This window comes from Vanessa tameamea, chromosome 24 (assembly GCF_037043105.1).
Source record: "Vanessa tameamea isolate UH-Manoa-2023 chromosome 24, ilVanTame1 primary haplotype, whole genome shotgun sequence".
Taxonomy (NCBI): Eukaryota; Metazoa; Arthropoda; class Insecta; order Lepidoptera; family Nymphalidae; genus Vanessa; species Vanessa tameamea.
Window position 1 is genome coordinate 3342511 of NC_087332.1, and position 20800 is coordinate 3363310.

General features: G+C 32.3%; 2 protein-coding genes across 2 annotated transcripts; one reads left to right on the forward strand and one right to left on the reverse strand.

The window, feature by feature from the left end:
- Positions 1-6507: 6507 nt before the first annotated feature.
- On the forward strand, positions 6508-7800 carry LOC113398069 (uncharacterized). The gene has a single exon (XM_026636645.2). It carries the CDS (start codon positions 6517-6519, stop codon positions 7318-7320), a length of 804 nt encoding a protein of 267 aa, XP_026492430.2. The 5' UTR covers positions 6508-6516; the 3' UTR covers positions 7321-7800.
- Positions 7801-16322: 8522 nt separating this feature from the next.
- LOC113398103 (uncharacterized) lies at positions 16323-19791 on the reverse strand. Its single transcript, XM_026636682.2, has 3 exons — positions 19639-19791; positions 19088-19343; positions 16323-16944 (listed from the first exon to the last, which is right to left on the reverse strand). The coding sequence occupies exons 1-3, from the start codon at positions 19768-19770 to the stop codon at positions 16622-16624; spliced, it is 711 nt and encodes a 236-aa protein (XP_026492467.1). The 5' UTR covers positions 19771-19791; the 3' UTR covers positions 16323-16621.
- Between the last annotated feature and the right edge of the window lie 1009 nt (positions 19792-20800).

The window sequence follows — 20800 nt, forward strand, 5'->3', positions numbered from 1 at the left end:
ACCGCTAGTACAATGTAACCCAAATTGTTCAACGACATTGGCGACATGCTTTTTATCTTCAGGAGAATTTGTCTGTCTACCTATACTATATAAAAACGTGCGAAAGTTTCATAGTTATATAGTATATTTTGAAAAGAAATAATGTTGCTCGTGATGTACATTGTAAATTTCGCAGAATATGAGAATTAGAGCTTGCGTGTCTATTGTGTCCGGAATCAGATTAACTTACTAACCCTTGACATCGTACCATACATATAGTCTTAGATAAGTTACGGAGATCCCATAAAAAGTACTAACTAAATGACATTAAGTAAACTACATCGTTTGAAAGATTGTTAACTGGTGGGGACGTAATGTCCTCGAATTGAAACTACGAATGATGATAGGATTTTGAGGGCATATAAGTGGAACTGATTAGGAAAATCTTATGTGGTAAGGTGACCTTTAAAGTCTGGTAGATAGAAGTAAAATAAAATTGACATTTTTTGTAAGAAAAGGTTAATAAAAGATTAATCCATTCATTTAGAACATTATAATTACAAAAAAAATGTAAATTGTCTAACAGTAACAGGCTGTAAATTTTCCAATTCCTGACGAAGGCCCTCTCTCCCTTTGAAGAGAAGGTTCGGAGCATATTCCACCACGCTGCTCCAATGCGGATTAGTAGACACACATATGGCAGAATTTCATTGAAATTAGACACATACTGGTTTCCTCACGATGTTTTCCTTCTCCACCGAGCACGAGATGAATTATAAACACAAATTAAGAACATGAAAATTCAGTGGTGCTTACCTAGGTTTGAACCCGCAATCATCGGAGAAGATGCACGCGTTGTAACCACTATCTCGGCTCATAATAAATTGTCTATTATTGTTTTTTTTTTTATTGATACAACTTATCATTACTTAAACACATGACATTAACAGTTTATTGCTATTAACATGATTTATTAAATTAATTACGTATCAACGTATTTAAATGTGTAAACAACATTGAGCTTCAATAAAATAAAACCAAATAAACCTATATTTAAAATAAAAATCCAATTTTAATAATTTATATAATTGAAATTAAAACATAATAAAGATAAAATACTATATTAAAAGTACTTAAATGAACAATTCGTAAAAACAATGAGAATGTTTTTTCAAGAATCTATTTATATAATATTTAAAAAGTTTATTATGACTTAAACACTGGAACTTCTATTATTTTATGATACCGATGTAAAATTTCTTTTGTAAACATGTGTTAATGAAATAAAAATGTCTACGAACTAATTTATAAAACACTAAAAAAATAATAAAAAAAACAGTGTTTATTTCCTAAATAAAGTCTATAAATAAAACATTTTGCTACGACCATCGGGCATCAACCTTTAAACGCGTGGAGCAGCAAGTTTGACACAATTTATCAAATAAATCTCAACTTTGACAGATCGCCTGTCTGACCTAATAAGTATAGTGTTGAAAAACTTTGAATAAAACGATGAACAAGAAAGCAATAAAGGCATTGAATGAGTTCGTATGTGGATCAATAGTGCAGTATAATTGGAACAAGAAGTGTGACACTGTATTTATTTGTGGAACACATATTACGGCTAAATGCATAATCGTGAAACCTGCTACGTTATGTCGTATATATTATTTACGAGCCAACATATCGACTGCGTCGTTGGTCTAGTGGCGGACGCAGGTTCCGAATTTTCAAGTTCAAATCCACAGTGGTTTCAAAAGTTTTTGAAATTTTGCATCGAGAAATTCTGGAATTTGGTAATATAATAGTCTTGCGGTTGATTTTTTTTCAGGTCGCGTCTGATTAGATATACTATCGAATTATGAGAAAAAAAAAAATTGAGTGCGTTTGTGTTTGCGTACTCAAAATTATCTAGTCTACGTTGAAAATTGTCGATGTGGCTGAAACCACGCCTAGCCAAAGTGTCAAGAACCAACAATTAATTTTACGGACTAAAGCGACTATACATCGGTCTAAGAAAAAAAGATGACTCATATAAAACTGGGTGATTTAATAATTTCATCATCTTTATCTAAATAGTATAAACCAAAATAGGTTTTCGGAGTAATTCAGGATCAAAGGCTTTACGTACTATCTGGAACAAGGGACTGTGACACAATTTCAACTTCAACACTTCCAGAACCCGGCTGTTACTGAGATTTTTTCGACGGAAAAACTTAATATTTTTTCATAACTCCGATTAAAGATTTTAACCCGGATCAACCACTCATCTTCTTCTTTTTCTTCTCAAAAACAGACATCATACTGGACCACCGTTTTTACTTTATATTAATCTTGTGTATTGCTGACTTCTAGTTGTTCTACAAAACTATTGTTTTTCAAAGAGCTGTCTCTAACGTTCCAATTTAATTAATTTAAATTGGAAAGCACTTGACATAGTTTTTCATTTCAATTAACGTGTATCGAATCTATATTATAATAAATGGACATATGAAAACGGATCGAAGGAAACATGCGCGTGATTCGAATACGCAGTCAGTTCCGCGATCCGTGACTAAGCTCACGGGGTTCTTACTCTTACTTTTGAGACGAAATTTTTGTTCTAGCGCTTTCTCGAGTGAGGAAGTCTGAATGAGGCTTTATTTGGTTCTTGTGAAGAAATTAATAAAAAAAAAACAATTTCATTTTGTATTATTTTGTTGACTTTATTTAAATTAAATTTCAACAGATTTTTTTTTGTGGTTTCGCAACTATTATTGTTTGTATATTTTTTACAATAATATATTAAATAAGTATTTTAAAATCTGTTTATAATGTTGGGTGCATTTTTAATTTATATTCATATGTATGTTGTTGTATGAGTGTTACGAATTAGTAACTGTAACATCTACATTATAACTAAAAACGATGTCACTATAAATAAAAATAAATACACTATATTTAGTTTAAAGATTGCGGTGTTGATGTCACAGCGCTTGAGGAGCTTAATTGGTCAAATTCGCGTTTTCCAGGAAGCGCTTTCAACACGCTATGTAATACATAGGCTGAAAAGTCCCGGGCTGACAAAGAAAACAAGGTTTTTTTTATTTCAAAATTAGTTTTTTATTTATCAACGTTATTTCCATGAAAAACAACGCATCAATTGCAGCTAACATTTCAATACCACTTTTGTAAAAGTTTGCCTCAAAATAGGCCTTAGTTTCAGCGATAACCTCTTCATTCGAGTGAAATTTCTTACCGCCGAGCATTTTTTTTTTAGGTTTCCGAATAGCCAGTAGTAACTTCACTAAAGTAGGGAACTTCACTTTTCGATCATTCAGAACGATTTTGTGCATTTTTTTTGTATTTTCTAGTGTTACCGCCTCATTTGGACGTCCACTGCGTTCTGCATCATCGGTCTCTACGACCATGTTTGAAGTCAGCAAACCAACGGTTTATTGTTGTTTCCGATAGAGCAGAGTCCCCATAACATTTTCCAAGCCATTGCTTCGCCTAAACGCTATTTTTTCTCGTCAAGAAGCAGTGTAAAATTAAAACACGAGATTGTGTTTGATCCATTGTTTTGAAAATAACAAAGTAGTGTCACTCTTAGTACAATAACTGACAAACTAATTAATAGAATATCATGAAATTTTAACAGTTGTCTTTTTAAGATTAGTACTAACTGCAAAAGAGATGGATGAAATAAAACTAGCGCCATATATGTGTTAGGCCCGGGACTTCTCAGCCCATGTAATATATTATAACGGTATGTTATGGGGACACCTTGTTTCCATTCAAGATATCGATTGATCGTCCGAAATCTTCCTTAAGCCTTATAATAATAAAAGTTTCGAAATGTCGAACAGGTTGACTTCCAGGCAGGATATATTATATTTATATAATTGTATTTAACTAACATAACTTTGTATTATAAATGTTGAAAAAAGTAACTACTGAGTTTCTTGCGGGTTCTTGTCGGTAGAACCTACATTCCGAACAGATGGTAACTTCACTTAATATAGTTTGTAAAATTGCGATTCAAAAGTGCTTGTAAAAGCCAACTTGAATAAAGTATATTTTAATTGACTGACAAGATGTGTGATGTGGGACGATGTCCACCAAATATATAGTAATGTTTCTCAAAAGTAATAATTACTTTCAGTTTATGCTACAGACATTCTAGCTAGGTTTTAAAAAAATGGTCTTGTCTCAAGGTTTTTGACAATCAATCAACACGGAAGAATATTTAGGGATCGAAAGCATTGACTAAATGCAACACAAGAGAAAATTCCGAATTCAAAACATCTCTGAATTTTCAGATGACCAATTTTTTAAGATTAAAAAAAAACTATAAAATACGTACAAGACATTCGTAATGATGAAAAATCAACATTGATTTACTTACGAATCGTATATTAGTAAATATCTTATCCTTAATTATAGTATTGTAGTACAAGTAATTGACTTATAGTTAAACTTGTTACAACAATTAATTTTGGTAATAACCATTTATCAAATTTAATTCGTAATATATACATATATATTAAAAAAACATAATTACGGTTGATATTTCCAATCCGGTTACATTTTAAATAAAAAAATATAAATTCAGATTACGCCAACCCTCAAAATTGTAACATTATATTTTATTTTAATAATAAATTACCGAGCACTAAAATCTTTGCATAATATATTTTTTACATTACACTAACAGCCTGTAAATTTCCACTCCCTTTGAGGAGAAAGTTTGGAGCATACTCCACCACGCTGCTCCAATGTGGGTTGCTGGAATACACATGTAGCAGAATTTCATTGAAATTAGACACATGCAGGTTTCGTCACGATGTTTTCCTTCACCGCTGAGCACGAGATGAATTATAAAGACAAATTAAGCACATGAAAATTCAGTGGTGCTTGCCTAAGTAACCCGCAATCATCGGTTAAGATGCACGCGTTTTAACCACTAGGCCATCCTGGCTCAATATATACAATTCATAAATTTATATAATTAAAAAAAATCGTCATTGCCCGTGTTCGTCTAATACTAATTCAATTACATGTTTTATTGAAAACCAAATCAAGATAAATTCAACTATTCTATAGAAATTATATAAATACAAAAAAAAATATGCAGTCAATAAATAATTTATTTAATTAATTAATGTAGGTGAATTGAGGCCAGCAAAGTTCTCATCTTTCGATAGTAATGGTAGATTCTAAATTCCGATCTAGAATCTTCACGACATATCAAAAGAACTTATAACGTACCTGCTTTCTTCAATAAAATACAACGATAAAAAATATTTTTTTCATTTAGTGTTTCTTACTTCATCATTATGTAAGTATATTTTTGTTATTACATAGTGTTTAATTTTATAATAAGATTATATTTGCACATTTATACAGCTGTATAATAATGAGGCGTTATTTATATTTATATCGAGGTTTTTTTTTGTGTATTTTGCACCAAACCTGTTTGACATGCACCAAACAACAGTGACGTTTATTAAATATATTATTTTGAGATACAACTTTTAATATTGTTTTTTTATTCTCAATGCAGTCACAATTATTAAATTCACAAAAAAACCTTTGTTATCTACAATAAATATACCCTTCAGTAAAAGAAATAGCAAATATTATTTTGCGTGCGTACCCTTCATTGTATACATTGTATTGTATTCGTACGAAGCAAGTAAAATAAAAGTTTTCCTATAAACATTTTTACAACGCTTTATTCAACAATGATTTCTTTGCGTTCTAAATATAATACGTTCATATTTAAGACTCCAGTAAATATATTATTCTTAATAATGTTCACGTCTTCTTGTAACGTGAAGCCTTATAAACAATATAATAACCGCACTAATATTATCAATGTTAAATTAACTATTTGTATTTCTGTAAAATTTTACACAGTAAACTTTTTTTATGAATTAGCTTAAACACCACGACATATCATTTTTATATTAGACACTAAGGCACTAATTTCAATTGGTGTTATTTTCACCATTACACGTATCTGTCTGTAAAATATACTAATCTTACCCAATAGTTCAGTAAGATGGATTTGAAAATATTGCTTAGGATAATTTGTCGCACTCTTGGTACTGTCCATTCATTGTTCTGAGATTACGTAAAAAGGTAAATGAACTCATAACCTGTTCATCTTTCATTTAAGTGATTTATTTTCCTTACATATTCAACATCATATAAAGTATAGATTTATATCTATATTGAGATTATATTTAAACCCAACCCAACCGTTCTTACGGTAGCGTCTCTAGTTGTAAATAACATACTAACAGTACTGGACTAATTGTCCATCATATTAAAATAGTTTGGCGCCATAATGATCAAGTTCACGACCTTTACAATGATCGCACAGGCTTTCGCCGATGCAACATTATGAAACCTGGACTCTACTTTTACTAGCGAACTGTGAAAGTCCAACTTATTTCGGTTTTTTCTACGGGGCTAAAGCGAGGGGTGCGGAGAGAGACTATTTAAAGTGATACAAGCTGCGCCGGCGCACAGTCTATTTCTAACGCTACAATGTTTAAGACGGTCGCTTTTATCACGCTCGCGGCGTCTTGCCTCGCTCTTCCCGCCCAAGATACAAGTCATTCAAGCAACGAGCTCGATGGCCTCACCGACTGCCTCAAGAAGGACTCAACAGCATGCCTTAAGTACAAATTCTTCTCGTACGTTGACAAGATGATCGGGCAAAAGGAAACGTTTTCACTCACCGACGGGGTGACAGTCGTGCGAGCGAGCGATGTACCTCCGGAGACAGGCGCGCCTAGATCTTTAGATCCTGTTACCAAGATGAAGAATTACTTCGAAACGCATTCCTTAAGAGTTGAAGTTAAAGGTTCTGATGTTATTGATACGGTGTCGAGTGTCGGTCGAGCGTTAGAAGACACGGTTACATCGTTGACAGAAGATGATTTATCTGAAGAAGGAAGAGGGAAGAAGAAGAAGGCACAAAAGATCCTCGGTCCACTACTGGCGGCTGTTATGTTGAAAATGATGGCCCTATTGCCGCTCGCGATTGGTGCTATAGCTCTGATTGCCGGAAAAGCGTTGCTTATTGGTAAACTCGCGTTAGTGCTGTCGGCGATAATTGGTCTGAAGAAACTCCTCTCACAGCAGAAGCATGTGACATACGAAGTGGTCGCACACCCTCACCACACATCGAGTCACACGTCTAGTCACGATTACGGTGGTGCCAGTGGTTACGGTGGTGACGCGGGTGGTTACAGCAGTGGCGGTGGCGGTGGCGGTGGCGGGCACAGCGGGGGGTGGGGTAGATCCATAGATGCGCAAAGCTTAGCTTACTCCGCGCAGAAGCAATAGCTTTCCGTGACCTAGTATAACGACCTCTTTACAAGACGATTTCTCTGCGTTATTTATTCCTCTTGTGTATGTGATGTGCGTATTTATGACTGAATTGATATATAAGTAAACCTTATAGGTGATTTGTAACTATATATTATAGTTTATGTATTATATATTTAACTAAACATAGTTAATTTAGATAAAAATATTTATTTTAATTTTCTCAATGCGTACCTGGCTTTAATTATGTAAATTAATGTATTTAAGTTATATGTAAGACCTTCTTTGTTTTTTTTTTATCTATTTTTTCAGTTTTGTTTTATCTGTTCGCTAAGTCATAACGTTCGTTCATTTGTTTCGTATTATTTATCTTTTCGATTCAGTATTTGTACGTTTTAAGATATTATAATTTATTTTATTTTTAAGTATTTCTCGCTTTATATTAATTTATTAATAAAAATCAAAGAGATTATTATGAATATTAAATAATAAATGAGTGTTTTGTTTTTTATTTTAATAATAATATTCTAATTATGAATATTACACAATAATTTAGTAGTAATAATCATGAAACTAAATATATAAATACCATCAAAATTTGTTCATCAAGAATATATCAAAAGAAAGATTCGTACATGCGATTATTTTAATTAAAAACATATTCGCATCTGTAAATGTTTAGCCAAATCTAATATTCTTGGTACTTTTTCAAATACAACACATTATATTAAACAAAGCCTTAAATAATTCTTAATAGAGTTGATGGAAAAATGAGGCTAATTTAAAAGAAATTGCACACAAGATTAATGAGAGAAGGTACGGTAAAAGCTATAGGAAAAGCGGATATGCCTTCTATCTTTGTTAACATCGTACAAAGCAAAATATCTCTTATAGAGTTAAAAATAGAGACTACAATCCAATAGCGATACTGTCTTTTATACCATGTAAAGAAAAGTAACTCTCATTATACAAGGGTTACTGTTAAGAATTAACGTATTATAATTGATGTTTCATCATAGAATTGTAATACTTATTTACGTATAATTAAAGCTTAAAGTCGATTGAATTGTTATATATACTTCAAATATATGAGGCGTAAAGATTTTTACCATCATATTAAGATAGTTCAAGTAAAATCATTTGAGATAAAATTGTATAAAGTCTAATTACGCTTTTTTATGCCGTCAACGATATTGGGGTTCATTATATACTATGTTAATATTTATGGTATATATATATATATATATATATATATATATATATATATATACTAATATTATAAATGCGAAAGTTACTCTGTCTGTCTGTCTCTCTTGTCCACCAACCACTGAACCGAATTTGTTGAAATCTATTATGAACAAGCTTGAACTCCAAGGAAGTACATAGTATATTTTTAATTCTAACTCTTGACTATAAACCCTTAAACGCGAGCAAAGCTACAGGCGATAACTAGTGTATTATATACCATCGGTGTGTATAGATGTACTGCTCATTATTACTGCAAAAACGATGAGCTTAAAAGCTAGTGAATTATCTAATATTAAGAAAAGACTCAACATATTTTGCGAGGGTTGGTCAATGTTCATATGATGCTTGAAGGTTTCTTTCTTATAACAGAAACAATAAAACCGAGATGGCCTAGATACGAGTCAAACCCAGACAAGCACCACTGACTTTCCATGTGCTTAATTTGTGTTTATAATTCATCTCGTGCTTGACGAAGGGAAAAATCGTGAGAAACCGGCATGTGTTTAATTTCAATTAAGTTCAGCCACATGTGTAACTATATTGGAGTAGCGTTGTAGAATAAGCGACGAAGCCTTCTTCTCAAAGGGAAAGGAAGCCTTAGTCCAGCAGTGGGACATGTACAGACTGTTACTTTTACTTTAATCGAGAGTTTATCAAGTAGCCCGCAGCAGAGTGGTATATCTAGGTGGTAAGGCTTTGTGCAAGCCTATCTGGGTAGGTACCACCCACTCATCATAATTATGTTCTACCGCCAAACAACAGTACTCAGTATTGTTGTGTTCCGGTTTGAAGGATGAGTGAGCCAGTGTAACTACATGCACAAGGGACATAACATCTTAGTTCACAAGATTAGTGGCACATTGGCGATGTAAGGAATGGTTAATATTTCTTACAGCGCTATTGTCTATTGACGGTGGTAACCACTTACTATAAGGTGGCCCATAAGCTCGTCCGTCAAACTGTACTATAAAAAAAATAAAGTACCATGGTAAAATATTTCCATAACTTTATTATTGAAGAAAACCAGAGTTGAAGAAATCGAGGTCAGGACAGACAGATAATTAAAAAACAATTAATATTTTTGATTAATCTCCCTCATCGGTGAACAGATCGAGAGGGACTCTAAAGATGCGTGGTTGAATAAGCTCTAATAGTAAGATATTTTACGAGTTTTTATACGTTACCTGAAGAGGAGACTTTATCTCATAATTCAAAGGAAATTGAATAAATATATAAATTACGATTTTAGCTGCCTCTACATAACTATAATAACAAACTCAGATCACTCATATGATGGTGGGTAGACATTAGTATTGTAAGAAATTCTTGGGAACTCACGTATTCATTAGTTCACGTAGACGTTAATCGTCACGGTATGCGCAAGCGATCCCGTGATGCCCCCCTGATAAGACTGAGTGGGTACCACTGGTTTTTTAGTGGGTATTTTCGCGCCTTTAGCGCCGGGAAACGCGAAAGAGCGTTTTTTCCGACGAAACAAAAAAAGGTACTGTAAGAAATATTTATCTTCATATTCGTCACCAATACACCACCAGCTGCCTTTTTACGGCTGAGCCACTGAACCAAATTTCATGATATTTGGTATGAAGCAAGTTCAAGCCCCAAGGATCTTTCCTTAGACTACTTTTTATACCACACACCTGACGACCAACCCCTAAATATTTGTATATAGACAGGTGACCTTAAAATTAATTAAATATAAATAAATTATTTTAACTCTACATTGTAATTTACATGTTGTTTGATTGTACGTATCTTTCTCGTGTTTATGTAAGATATTTATTTCATCTCGGTTGTGCTTTTGCCTGTAGTTATACTGACACAATCACCCGACAAACCGGTACTGAACAATACTAAGCACTGATATTTTACGGTAGAATATATGATGAGCGGGTGACATCTACCCAGACGGGCTTCCAAGTAAACTGGAAAATATATCTTAATATAAATATATACTTGACTTTGACAAATTTTTTACTCAATATTGATTTAAATATGAAGTAAATTATTATAAGGAAACATCTCACGTAATACAGCAGGTTTTTGTTTATATTAGAACGTCGAAGTGGAAAATGGGTCACCTGCTGTATGCCACCGTTCGTAGACATTGGCGTAAGGAAAATAAACCATACCTAACATCGCCAATGCTCCACCAACCTTGGCAATTATAATGGATTGTCTCCTCTGCCTGTAATTACACTGATTACCTTACTGTTCAAACTGAAAACCATTATTACTAAGCAGTGCTGTTTAACGGTAGAATATATGACGAGTGGGTGGTACCAACACAGACGGGCTTGCACAAAGCTTCACCGACTAAGGTATTATAGATAAAGGAGGTTACGTGCGTCCCTTATAATCTCTCTATTGAGTCGGTCATCTAGAGAAATCTTTGCCTTAAGCGCAATAAATAGTATTCAACATAATCTATAAATATATATAAGCTAAAAGCGATTTCGCTAGCATTCCATTGAAACCTTTGACCTTGTTAGTGTTGGCGACTTACGTCCTTTTTGGATTTACGAAAATTTATCGTATGAAAACTTTAATTAAAAAATATAGGTATTAAATTTAAAATGACATGGCATTTTCGGATATTCTTTATTAGTATATGGTAAGAAATAATAAAAAAAAAAATGATTATAGGTTATATATACTAATACGATTAAGTTATAGAATTTGTTGGTTTGAAAAGAGTAACTAATGAGTTTATTCTCAATAGAATTTACTTTCCGTATAGGATATAACATTAAATCTAATTCAACAGAGAAATTTGACGATTCAAAAGTGCTTCTTGAGCCTGCTTGAATAAAAAATATTTTGAATTGATTTCATTAGAATACACCAATTTAGATACTACTCAAGGTCATAAGGCTAACTAGATTACAACTTTTGGGTGAAAATAATGATATTGGAGTTATGTTGAGCGTTTTAAATGCCTCTCTACTGCTAACTAGAAAACTAGGCGCGTGGTAGAATGGCATTGTTCAATGAAAGGGCTAGCCGTGCAATTAAACGGCTATTTCAACCAGTTGACTGCCACTGATATAGGTAATATAACTATAATCATCAACCTAAGCGGCAAGGTTCTTAGGTACACGTAAAGCAATATATTATGCATGTAAAAGTTATATATAATCCAAATTTAAAACGAGGATAAAGTATTAATAATGAAAAGTAAAAAAATACACTACGAACAGCAAAATCGTTAATTTTACTTAAAAAAAATTAATAACTGACATTAACTGTTACAGATAACAAAAAATAAGAAGTCAGTTTTTATAGATTAAATAAAACTGTTATTACTTAACCATAGCGTAAAGATGTAATATAAAAGAAAAAAAAAAAAAAGAGTTCAGCAACCGTTAAGACAAAATAAAGCAAAGCGAAAGTTACTCCATCTGTTGACGGCCACAATAAAACTATTACGTTGTAACCGCACGGCGCTGCGGTTGTAACCTTGACCAAGAAACGAATTGTTTGAAAAACGAATAAAAAACTAATTTTTTTTCTCTCTCTTATTTCGTTTTACAAGCAATTGTGAAGATTGTATCATTCAAGTTTGTAAATTTAGTTTATTTTGTCTTATAGTCGTTATTATTTGAGATTGAAAATGTATTTAGGTACAGACAGCTAATTTATTTATTACATACTTATTAACATACTATCGATTATAACAATATGCTTTAAATTTAAATGAGGTGTTTATATTAAAGACGATTTTATTTTGTATGTAAATTATAAATTAAAGTTGTTAAAATGTCTTCATTATGATGTATGACTCACTAACGCCAGTAGACAGAGTGTCGGAAGGCGAAACCTTGAACTTTACTATAACGTGAGTTCATTCATAATAAAACGGCGAGTATCATTTTAATACGTAGTAGCTTGCAAAAATCATAGATGGCGCTGATCAAAACCGTAAATCAAATTACCAATGGTTGACAATAACCACTATCCCAATTCTCAAAACAATATTTTAAATATAAAAAGAATATTATACTAACATAATTGTTAAAAACAAAATTTTAATATTTAGAAGAAATGAAGTATTTGCTCAAGGGTAATCGAAATTAAATCAATAACAAAACAAGTATAAGAATATCAGTTTATTACGCAAGTTCATTGAACGATCGTAAAGCGTGACATTTACAAGTTACCTTGACAAAACCTTGATCCCAAGCGATTCATTCATTTTTCGCAACACCAACGTAAACAAATACGAACGAGAGAATAGTTCCACATATTTATAATAGATGGCGCTGTAAGTTCATTTGTAGATTCATTACTGTGACTAAAATAATTTTCAATAAAATATAACCATTACTTTTTGAATATTAGTTTTTAAATAAATTAATCAATCAAAACGAACATTTGTATACTTACGTACATTAAATTTTTACATGTCGTACGTAACTCATACAAAAATCATAAATTTTAAATCAACATTCAAAAGTGAAATCATATACCTGAGTACGTGACCTAATTAATAATAAAATTCATTATTATAACAATAATTATCAAAAGTTTCAAAGCGGAACATGATCAGTTTATTAAAAAAAATCAGATGGAGCTCGCGTAACATTATAGTGTAGCAACTAAAATGAATACATAATCAATCATATACAATTCAATTTATACATCCTACTTTAAAATCAACGCATACACGGTCCAAGATTCATATCTATACTAATATGATAAATGCGAAAGTAACTCTGTCTGTCTGTTGCTTTTTCATACCAAATCATTGAACCGATGAAGTTTGTTATCAAGCAAACCTGAAATCAAAGGAAGGATATATTTTATGAGACCACCACCTGACGACTAACCCCTATAGCACAAGCCTATTAATAATACAGTTCAACCCCCTTGTCTAAGCGTTGTGCCATATACTCGTACCTAGTCTATACTCTGTAACCTGTTTGAATGAATAAGCTACTAATTTTTTTATCTCGAGCCGGCACGTCTTGGGTGTTACTCGTTCAAATAACAAAACTTAGTAGGATAGTAATAAACATATATAGAAACTAGATTACCCTAGGACACCCCGTTCATATTCAATATTTTAGAACATAGATTAAATGCGACCCAGAGCATCTGAAGCAAAAAATATTATAACAGTTCCTCATTTGTACATAGCTAATGTCACTTCTACCAAATATATATATTTTTTTAAATAATTATTTAAAATGTAATAAATTTTTCGCTATCGCATAAAATAAATGTTTGTACCTATAACACCAGCGAACGCTATCCATTAAAAGCAATTCAGTGTGGTGATTACCATAAAAAATATTAATTTTTTACTGTTATTTTGGGTTTGCGCTATATTTTTTTTTAATTTGACAACACCTCAGTATAAATGGGCAAAAAACAAAAAAAAAACAGCCAAATACGTCAAGCCGTTTTTAAGTATATAGTGAGTTTTATGAGTCGTTTAATTTACCGTTAAATATAAATCTCAATAAAATCCAACATCTATTTTGTATGTGAAGTTCATATAAATTGACGACTAGAATATGTTACGTCTAATTCGATCGGATATGGCGTGAGTAACCAATTCATTATCTTAGAAATCTACACAGAAAATTTAAATAAAAATACATTTTCACACAATAAAAGATGCTAATGAACGCGTGTGATAACCGTACAAGCCATTGTGTCTGGGTAAGTGGTGCTTATAAGTAGGGCTACCAGAAAACGAAAGTAATTTCTGGTGACCTGAGAACCTTAGTTCACTTACGAACGAATCATGCTTCAATACTATACGTGTATAGAACTTTATCGTAATTACTATACGAAAACGATATTCATACAGACCTGTATAATAGATATCTATGGCAGCCATTTTCAAAAACTTATTAATTAAAAAGGATGTAATACGAAAATTCAAGGGAACAGAGAGCTCTAAATACTCTCAAAATTATAATCAGAAAGAACAAAAACTCTGACACAACCGAAAGAAATCCTATCAGGACCAATGACTTCTAACACTAGACACTCTAAACTTCAGTCTGCTACGAATTTGTTTATAGTAAATATCAATAACATTTTTAATGGCCGAATGCGATATGTTTTTATACTAGCCAATAGAGGCAGTCATGAATGGGTTCATCATTTATATAACCGCCAATAATAAATACTTCGTATTTATATTCTGGTTTTAAAGGGGACATAGATCAGATGAATATCGAGTTGTTGACACATAAGCCCCTGTGCCTATTTTTGAAATTAAAAAGCGAAATATTAAAGAAGAAAAATACATTTTAAAAATAGAACGCATGGCAACCCTAGCTAAAGTGAGACTATTTAATTCAACCTATAATTGAGTACACAATATGTTCACTGAGCTTGAATTTCTTTTAACTCTTTGTTAAACATTAACTGTTCAATGGAACGAGTTTAAGGTTCTATTAAAGTGTATTAAAAGCCATTTCGTTAATTGAACAAGGGATGATATCTTAAAAAAAAAAACATTTTAAAAGAGAACAGAAGACATATCTCATAAGTTATATGTTATCTGTGAGTAAAATCGTCCAAATATATTGTTACTTTATGAAATGTAAACTATTACTTGGTGATAGACTTTGTGCAAGCCCGGCCGTGTAGGTACCACCCATTGATCAGATATTCTAATATCAAACAGTAATACTTAAGTATTATTGTATTCCGGTTTGAAGGAATAGTGAGCCAGTGTAACTACAGGCAAATGGGACATAACATAGTTCCCATTGGCATTGGCGATGTAAGGTATTTTTAATGTTTTTAACAGCGCCGGCGGTGGTGACCGCTTACCACTAAGTGGCACCTTTATCCCGTCCACCTACCATTAAAATTAAAAAAATCCTTAGGATGTATATATTCCTGTAATATTGCTGTTCAACACCAGAAAACGGGAATGGTGCGTATAGTTGTTTTAATAATATTGATAAGTACAGGATATTACTCAGGTTATCTACAATAAGTACTTTTTTATTAAAACCTAGTCAATGAATTTAGATATGGAAAACTTTTGGCTATAATACTTGGTCATTTATTTTTTCCTAGTATCTATAATTTCATTTTGCTTTATTTAATAAATAGCAATTTATTAATATATAGTAGATTTTATTGTTTTCGTTATCGTATATGACAATGATATGACATATCTATGTTACCACAACTTTACATATAAAAATTAAAAGTTAAAATAAATAAATAAAAACAGTTGAAACTCGAGCAACGTGCGTAATGTTTAGACGTGAGGAAAGTATTTTATATTCATACATTACATTTAAAATGTTGCTCTAAAATTCGACCAAGATTTTACTTTCAACGCGCCAAAGACGTCAAAAGACATAATAAAATTAATTTAGCAAAAAAAAAAAAAAGAAAACTGTGACACAGTTGCCGGGAGATTGGAAATTAAAACGATTAAACAATATTAAATATTTTTATTAATGCTGATGTTATATAAATAAATGACTCGTGAATGTTAGTTTAGAATGAAATACGAATAAATTAAAACGACTTTCATATATTTAACGATATAAAATGTCGTGATGATAATATTTTATGAAATCGAAAAGAATTATTTTAAAGAAGGGCATCACCTTTAACATAAATGTAAATATGAATACAACGTCACAAATATAATAGAAAAAATTAATACATATCAAGCGAAGATAGAATAAATAATAATACTAGCGAAAATGCAAATAACAATATCATACTTAAATATTTTGATACTATGAAGCGTATTTACAAAAGCCGTTATACGATGAGAGAAGTGACAAAATTTGTGTCTTAGGCGAGTTAAAATAAAAAAAAAAAAGAAAAGTATATTAAAGCTATTGAACACTTATCGACATAATCTTTGTACTATACAATATAAAACAACAGGTACATAAAATACAATACTGGTGACGCATAGACCATAGCCAAGCATTTGTAAGACATTTAATAAAAAAATCGTGTAAATAATTTAAAATAAATTATTAAATAACAATAAATTAATTTTCAACAATTGAGGTCCGCGTAAGACTAACTCGTATGAGGTTTATCTATCTTAGGTTTAGGTGGAGTAAGCGCTGTACGCTAAATTCTGGGCGTCTTGGGACCGTCCCCATCCACCACCGTGTCCACCACCGTGGCTGTAATGTTCGTCGTGGTGCGGGTGAGCCACCACTTCATAGCTCTCATGGTGATCATGTTTTGAGAGAAGTTTCTTCAAGAGAAGAAGAGCGGAAGCAAGGAGCGCTGCCTTGGCGAGGAGAAGACCCTTGACAGCGGCAAAGGCGATGATACCGAGGAAGAGAGGGATCAGGGACTGGATCTTGAGCTGGAGAAGAGCGAAGATTGGGAGCAGTTGCTTCAACTTCTTCTTTTTGCCACGACCTGTGAATTGAACACTTATTTAGAATAATAATATTTATTAAATATAAAAATGTTTCAATGTTTTTGATAATTTCTTAATAATTAGGACCATAGTCGACTGAACTTGGTGCTAATTATCAAATAATAAGGACACTTTATTTAGTTGAATTCTTAGAGCTCTTGTTTTTCTAGCCAGTAGACAATGTAAAAGCTATTACACAGACCATTAGCGTTACAAAGCCGCTTACAAATGAAGAGGTTTATTTCACTCGAAGTGCGTAAAAGGAGGCGGTGTTTGCATACTTAATTCGTAGAAAACACTATCTCTTTAAGTACATTTTGTTTTCAACCATTCATCAATAAACATTAAGTGTAATTCAATTGTCCGAAATCTGATACGAATTCGAAATGAGGACCACACTGAAATATAAACAAGTATCGCTTTCATTGAAATTCACGATGTTACGTTTAGTTTGCATAACAACCTCATTTATCTAGAAAGTGCATCAACTTGATACAATTCGAAAGCTTCAATCCCACTTCCATATTTCGACCAAGAATCCGCCTGGAGCGCGACTTTTACTAAGCGATTTTGTTGCTGTTAACGGAAATCTAAAACGAGTTCCTTACATTCCTAGTAACTTGGATGTAGCAAAAACTGGACTTTATACGCCCGCTTTCCAAGATACGACCTTGTTAATGGCGGAGAAACTCCCGTCTGTCGTGTTCCTTCACTACGATCTTTTTCTTCTTCCTCATTTAGTTTTACAACTTTTTCATCATCAGGATGTGCGATTTCTAAAACCGTATCTAACATTCCTACTGGTTTAGTTACGTTTGTTTTTTTTTTATAATGTTTATTATTAACGTCTCGTTTCCCATGACGAGTGACTTTCTATTTTTATATTATCATATGTACTTGCTCTGGCAGTGGTCACTTTTTTAATTGGGTTTCGGCGCGAGCGTAATGATTGGTCGAAGTTATATCGTACGATTATATTACATCATAAAAATCTTGAATAATATGAGAGCAAGTCATTTCCGAATTAAGTACAAGCCTTTAATTATGCGTCAAGCAATTTCTAACGTGCTTATTTTTGGAGAAACTACAATCATACAAATTGCTCCGTAAACGCATATCGTTATACAATTTCTTCTGAAGTTTTTTTTGCATTCAAACCTGTTCCAATGTCTGGCACTCTGACTTAATCATTAGATAAATCATGTTATTACGTTTTCTTTTGGTTTCGTGTGTTCGAATTCCGTTTATAGTTTTAACAATATCAAAATACATTTCGAGTTAACGATTTATATCAAAATTTGATATTATGATATAAATATTTTTAAACTTTGTATTTTGATCCTATCGTTCCAAATTCAAGTGAATTGATTACGTATTTTTTTTGCCTTCGTAACTATTACCGCTTGGGAGTTTAAGCTCCGTTCCGTGTATATTTATTTTCGAACTGCCTCGCTCAATTCTTTAACAATTATTTCCTTAAAATAACGCTAAATAATAACGAAGAAAGAGATATTATAATTTAAAAAATATTCTCATTATAATTTTTAATTAACAACTTAAGATGAAAGTGAAATAAAAATATATATTATAATAATATATTTTCACAAATTTTATCAGCGAAGCGTGAAAGCGTAAAGATTAACAAAATGATAATTATCTAAAATAATTTATTATAATTGTTGTATAAACAAAATTTATCATCGGAATTCGCTAGACTCTGCTAACTGCAAATCTCACTTTCCAATTCGAATATATTTGCTTAGTTAGGAATGGCTTTATTAACAAGTCTTTTATTAAACTTAACAATACAATAAATAATAATTTTATGATATCTTCAGAACATGTTAACGAGCTGTTTTTAGTATCAACTTCTGCATTCAAGTATTCTTTTGTTATTTGTTTAAATTTAGTAATACTTGTAACTAGAATAATTTCTATTGCAATTATTTTGATATTGAGATATTTACGTTATACTTTTATATTTCTCGTATGGTTTCGAATTGATTGAATAATATTTCATTTACATTTTATTCCAAATAAAGTTTGTGTAAGCTTTATAAAGTAACATTCGTTGGAACATTGCAGCCAACGTTATAAATATTGTACAAACATTGGAATATTGGGCAAACAAGAATTACTGACCTTCCTCAAGCGATCTTTTCACATCATCGACGGTACTTTTTGGTACGCGCAATTGGATTACATGGTTTTCCAGGAATTCCGCAGCTGCGTCGACGAGTCTGGATTCCACCTGATTTTCCCTCGCTCTGGGCTCTTCGGACAGGGGTTCAAAGGATCTGGCGCCGCGGGAGGAACCAGTGCCGATCAGCGTGATACCATCAGCGATGTTAATTTCCCGGGATGTTGCTAAATTTTCAGCGTACTTAAGTGCTCTTTCCTGTAAAGACATTCAGATTATGATTCAATATTAATAACTTTGTATAATTTAAACAAATACTATTAACCATTTGGCGGTGAAGTACACAGGCTTGAATATTTCAATTATATAATTTAAAATTCTTTCACTAGAGTGAGTTAACTCTGTGACCTAATTACATATTAGGTGATCTAACACTGACATAATTAACTACTAAAACGTTTAAATCCTTATAAAAACACGATATTTTAAATACATATACGAATCCTTAAAATAAACACTTTGGATTAAACTTTATCAACACTTCACAACACACCTTGAGGCACAAGGCGACATCCTGTTCAGCGCATCCCTTGACCACGCCGATCACAGAACCTACGACTTCTTCATCCGCCGTCGGCTTCGCAGCGACCACTACCACACTGACTAACAGCACGAGTAACTTCATTGTCCTTCGGTGGTGGTACGTGTTGTGTGTACCCCAGGTGTGGACATAGCGTTTTTATCCGCACCTCCCCACTTAACGCGGACCGAACTGTGTGCGGGTCGCGTACTAGGGACGCGTTCGTAATGTGCGTTCCTAACATTTCGTATGCATTTTTTAACGAAAGCTAGTTAAATATATTGTTATTTTATTTTAATATATTATTAACTGTATAACTTTAATAAATGTAAATATTTTTTTTTAACTAAAAACTAGATGATGGTAAAGCTTATACCACAACATGCAACAGGCTTCAAGAAATGTTAAAGTATATAATATATATATGTATAATACAAATATATGGTAATCGCAGTTTCACTGCTTTGACAAACGTGAATTACATTTTCTTATATAAAACAAATCCTTACTGATCTTCCATTGTCTTCTAGCGAACAAAATCGTCGACAGACGTCGTCCACCATATTATATACTCAAACTTTCCTGAAAAAATTACCATATATATATATATGCAAATAGTAAATATACAGTGGTAATGCTAGGTAGAATCTTTTAAGAACAAACTGATTATAGCCATCATGCTATAAATAAATCTTAAAGCAGTACACTTGGTTCCGGATTTATTGGAAACCTAAAACATAAGCCAATAATATAATTTTTAAGGGGTGGGGGAGGGGTTGTGCATGTTATAGGAATGCGAAGGAACCTATGTTTTTTTTTCAGACTATAACCTACTTCTGTGCCAAAATTCATTCATATCCCTTCAGGCTGACCTGACTAAATATCCATCATTCCAAACTTATGCATTTATATTATTGGTAAGATTTGTAAGTTTATGTTCTTATTGACTAAAAAATGTGTATATATTTAATCTCATCGTCGGCCGTGAATTAAAACATCGTGAGGAAACCTGCATAATATGTCTGTGTGAAAACCCCTTGCATCGTATTCACCAATCCATAATAAATACAAGATAGCCTATTCCTCGAATGTAGAGGAGGCCTTAGCCCAGTAGTTATATATACAAGATTCTATT